Raw genomic sequence first — 4,803 nt, 5'->3', positions numbered from 1 at the left:
TTTTTTTTTTTTTTTTTGAATGGGAAAAGCTTTGTTTACACACATTTTTATTTTAGAATTTATTACAAATTTATTTACCATTATTTTTGTTTTGTATTTTTTTCTCACCACTAATGCATATTTATTAATTAGACATTTGTTTTTGTTTTTTTTTTCAAATGGGAAAAGCTTTGTTCATTTTTATTTTAGAATTTATTTTACAGATTTATTTATCATTATTTTTGTTTTGTTTTTTATTTCTCACCACTAATGCGTATTTATCTGAAACTTTGTTTTTCACGGGACATGTCGCCGATAAGATAATTGTCACTTCCTTTTTTTTGACATTGAAAGTTATTGTCACATATCTTGTATACTGGACATAACTAATTCAGAAAAAATTAGATCAACAGATTCAGTTCGCAGTCACATGCGTCGTTAAGTGGTTTTTTTTTTGTTTTTTTTTTTGCAATAAAATCAAAGTAAGAATTTATTGAGACATAACTCGCAAGTAATTGGTTGAAATGGGATGAACAAGAGAGTAATAATATATAATGACGGCTTATTGTGATGTCACTCCTCGTGAGTTCTGCACGTTGGCGAGTTTACCGCATGAGAGTATCAGAGTTCAAGTGTTAAACGGTTGAGTGATCCTTAAGTACTATTCCAGCGTATATATCTTTCAGCCATGATATTTTAATTCCGAGGAAGAGAGTTTTATATCACGACAAAACTGATATTGTGTATAAGAGACAGAGATTTTTTTTTATTTAATTGCGACAAATTGTTCTACTTAATTAGAGAGAGATTTTATGTTAATTTTTAAATTACTTATATAAAAATTTACACGCATACGTAAGCAAGAATTTGAAAGACTTTTAATATTTAAATATTTTAAAATTAGTTAAGAGGGTATTGGGGACCCTGCATATATAAGATGCAATATTAGCGTCATATTTGATTTAAACAATTGTTATTTCAATTCCAAAAAACTCGACGTGAAAAATATTACACGTGAATACATATATATATATATATATATATATTAGGTCTACCGGAAAGTTCTGTCCGTTTTTGGAATAAAACAAAATACAAATTTTTATTACCGTCAATAAACTTTATTAAGTAATATAATTGCCATTATTATTAATGATTTCTTGCCAGCGTGAGGGCAATTTCTATATCTCATTTTTGAAAAATTAAGAAAAATTTGTATTTTGTTTTATTCCAAAAACGGACAGAACTTTCCGGTAGACCTAATATATATATATATATATATATATATATATATATATATATATATATGCATTCATATATATATATATTCTCACATTTACTTATTTTTTTTATATATATATTCGCACAACATTGTGCGAACGGCTCTTCATGTCCTTATATTCACATATTATTAGTTTAAAAGACTTATAGAGCCTGTAGAGTAATCTCTATTTATCACTAATATTTTTAATATTTACTTTAAAATGCAATTTAAATTTAAGCAATTAAATACAAGTGCAATGAGATGATTGTAAAAATCTTCGTAAGAGCTTTACTGAACGTGTATTTGAATATAAGGTGTAAATAACCCAAACAAAAGTAACTGTATTTCAAACGTTTCGACTATAGTTTTAGTCCTCTTCATTGTCTGCATATTACAATTATAATACATAATTTGGCAACAGATATAAATAATGCGTAAATTGAAAAAAAATATAATAGAAGAAAAAACAATCAATAACGAATAAAAATACCTTTAGTCTTAAACAAATTATAATAACTTACAACGAATTGTAATATGCAGACACTAGAAGAGGACTAAAACTATAGTCGAAACGTTTGAAATACAGTTACTCTTGTTTGGGTTATTTACACCTTATATTCAAATACACGTTCAGTAAAGCTCTTACGAAGATTTTTACAATCATCTCATTGGATTTACCAATTCTGAACCAGAGGCATCCCTCACTTTTTAAATATAAGTGGTTTTTTTGTTTTTAAATCGAGAAAGATTGAAATGATTGTTTTTTCTTACTTATTTAAGGGCGAAAAGAATAATGGATTTGATGTATTGTACCATAACATGAAGCATGGTGTGCTCGCCAGCAAGGAATTGGCTGAATTTTTGCGCGAGAGATCAGCCATTGAAGAAAACAATTACAAACTTCTTAGTAAGGTGGCAAAGCAGGCGAGCAATAGCACCCAAGGAACATTCGCACCTGTATGGGCCGCTCTGAGAGGTGCCGCTGAGAAACTCGCCGTTCTGCACTTGCAGATGGCCCAGCGGGTCAGCGAACTCATAAAAGATGTGTCAAAATACGCGGACGAACTGCATAAGAAGCACAAGGCTGTATGTAATTTTAAAAATTTTTCTCTAACTTTACTCCGGGGGCTGTGTTGCACCATTTCGAACTAATATATAATATACTTGATGTTTCTCTATTTCTTCGATCGTGACTTTATTAAATATAGAGATACGTAGTTAATCGCTTAGTTACAATTGCTACGCGTTCTTTCTGATATAAAATGCATTTTGTTATATATGTGTTTCATACGTTATCAGTATCCGCCCACGGACGGGTCAGTAGGATTTTCATCGTCAGACAATTAAAGTCGGTGCGATACGCAGAAATCTTATCTGTCATACCGTGCGCACAAATATATATATATATAAATATATATATATATAAATATATATATATATATATTTATATATATATATAATAATACAATATATAATAATATATATAATAATACAAATATAAATATATATATATACATTTGCCAACTAATTGCGTTCATTAATTGAATTTTAACAATTAACGCAACACTGGTTGCAAACCCCCATGAAATAACAATACGATTATTGATGTGACGATCTAGGTGAAGGAAGAAGAATCTTCTACTTTAGAAGTTGTACAGAGTATACAAAGCATTACGGTTACGTTGCAAAAAGCAAAAGACAATTGTTTGCAAAGGAGTCTCGAATTAGAGAAATTGAAGAAGGACAGTGCCAGTCAGAGGGAACTGGACAAGGCGGAGGCCAAGTTCAAAAAAGCGCAAGACGATTACAAAGCTCTTGTGGACAAATACACAATTATAAGAAACGATTTCGAGACAAAAATGACTCAGGCGTGCAGGGTATTGATGTATTTAGTTTTAGATGAAATTGTTAAAAAAAGTTTTTAAATTGAAAGTTTTATATAGTTTCGCCAGAATGTAACAATTATCGCTTAATCTTTTATACTTCTTTGTTATCAAGCGGTTTCAAGATGCGGAGGAGACGCATCTTAAGCACATGAAGGAGTTCTTAAACACATACGCCGATGTTTTGCAAACTAATCACGAGCAAGTCGGTCAGGTGCATATAGATTTCAAACGTCAATGCGTTGACATGACGGTGGAAAAGTTGTTGGAACAATTCGTTCAGAGCAAGTACACGGGTTTCGAGAAGCCAGGTATAAACCAAACGCCAATCTCAGACGAAACGTTTCATTACTTTTCTGGTTTATTTTTTTTTCGTTTCTTTTTCACCGAACGAATATCGTTAAAAATCAGGTGTGATCGAGTATGAGGAGGTCATGACCAGTTTGGCGGAAATGACCAGCCACTCTCAGTCCGAGGGCAGTGCGGAGACACCTAAGGAAACGTCGAAGGGCACCAACGGCGAAACAGGCGTAGCCGGTAACAATCACAGTTCAAAGAAAGATCAGGGATTAAAAGGGGAGGGTGGTACTTTAAAGATACTGGATGGGGAAAAGGGGAGGGTAATACTGGAAAAGGATAGAGAAAAAGAAAGACAAAAGGAAAAGGACAGAGAATTGTCACATGCACAAGCCACCAAGGCTTCCCGCCGTACTACCTCGCTACTCAACCTGTTCATGTCCAACTCCCAGGGTAGGTTTTTCTCTCTCTCTCTTTCTCATTGCAGTTACGTAGATTTTTTTTTTTTGTTTTTTTTTTCAGAGTCATTTATCTCTTTAATTGCGATAGTTTCGGTCTGCCGCGGTTTTGATGCAACAAAGTGCTGTATCTTTCCATCTTTCTGATAGTATTTTATTTCGTGATACTCTCACACATGGTTTCCACATTTATGAATCCATGCGAAAGGATGATAAATTTTCGATTTCCAACAATAAATCAATTTTTTTGTACAAAGAACGTGAGAATTTTCGGCAATTATATATCAGCATAACGTTGCATGTAGGCCTGGTAGGCTGTTGTTATTATTTTTTTAATTTTATATATCGGTAGTGCCATATCATTGTGGTTACACGTTATACTTGCTCAATTGAATTTGCAGCACTCAATCACAGATATATATCAGTTTAAATACAAAATACAGTTTTTATCGACTTATTTTATGCTTTATGTGGTTGATTGTGTTTTTATACTTGCTTTTGCGTAACGATCTAACATTAGGTGGAGGATGGCATATGGAATACCATTTGTGTTCCAGGGGATTTAATTTTTTTTTATCTTGATTTGATTGTTTTTATCATATATTCTCTTGTATGTGAACATATATATTATGCAGATACATCTTATTTTGCGTTTTACTGCGCATATGCGAAATAAGTGAAAACGAATAAGGGTTGTGTAAACACCAAGGTTGGGTAAGTTAAATTTTTTGTTTTTATTTAAGTTAAGTTACAGTTAAAGGTCTTAAAGATTTTATTTAGTTAAGATATAAGTTAATCCACAATGAAATTAATTGATTAAAAGTTAAGTTAATAAAAAAAATAATTAACAAGTTAAAAGTTAAATTTTTTTTCATGATTTTAGTGTTTTAGTCTTACAAATAATTACAAACATTTACAGTGTTTT

General features: G+C 31.5%; 1 protein-coding gene across 6 annotated transcripts in view; it reads left to right on the top strand.

Moving 5' to 3' along the window:
* Positions 1-4,803, top strand: part of LOC109859019 (F-BAR domain only protein 2) — a 20,137-nt gene that overhangs the window by 1,757 nt on the left and 13,577 nt on the right. For 5 of the 6 annotated variants that reach the window (XM_020436842.1, XM_020436846.1, XM_020436845.1 and 2 more), the window contains exons 2-5: positions 2,021-2,326; positions 2,860-3,117; positions 3,239-3,434; positions 3,535-3,873. In XM_020436842.1, the coding sequence (XP_020292431.1) occupies positions 2,021-2,326; positions 2,860-3,117; positions 3,239-3,434; positions 3,535-3,873 (1,099 nt within the window). The remainder of the gene's footprint in view (positions 1-2,020; positions 2,327-2,859; positions 3,118-3,238; positions 3,435-3,534; positions 3,874-4,803) is intronic. The other variant, XM_020436847.1, reaches the window with a different exon arrangement.

This window comes from Pseudomyrmex gracilis, unplaced genomic scaffold, assembly GCF_002006095.1.
Source record: "Pseudomyrmex gracilis isolate BER0280 unplaced genomic scaffold, ASM200609v1 scaffold_234, whole genome shotgun sequence".
Classification (NCBI taxonomy): Eukaryota; Metazoa; Arthropoda; class Insecta; order Hymenoptera; family Formicidae; genus Pseudomyrmex; species Pseudomyrmex gracilis.
Note: the sequence above shows the minus strand (reverse complement) of the source record. Positions and strands in the feature narration are given on the sequence as shown.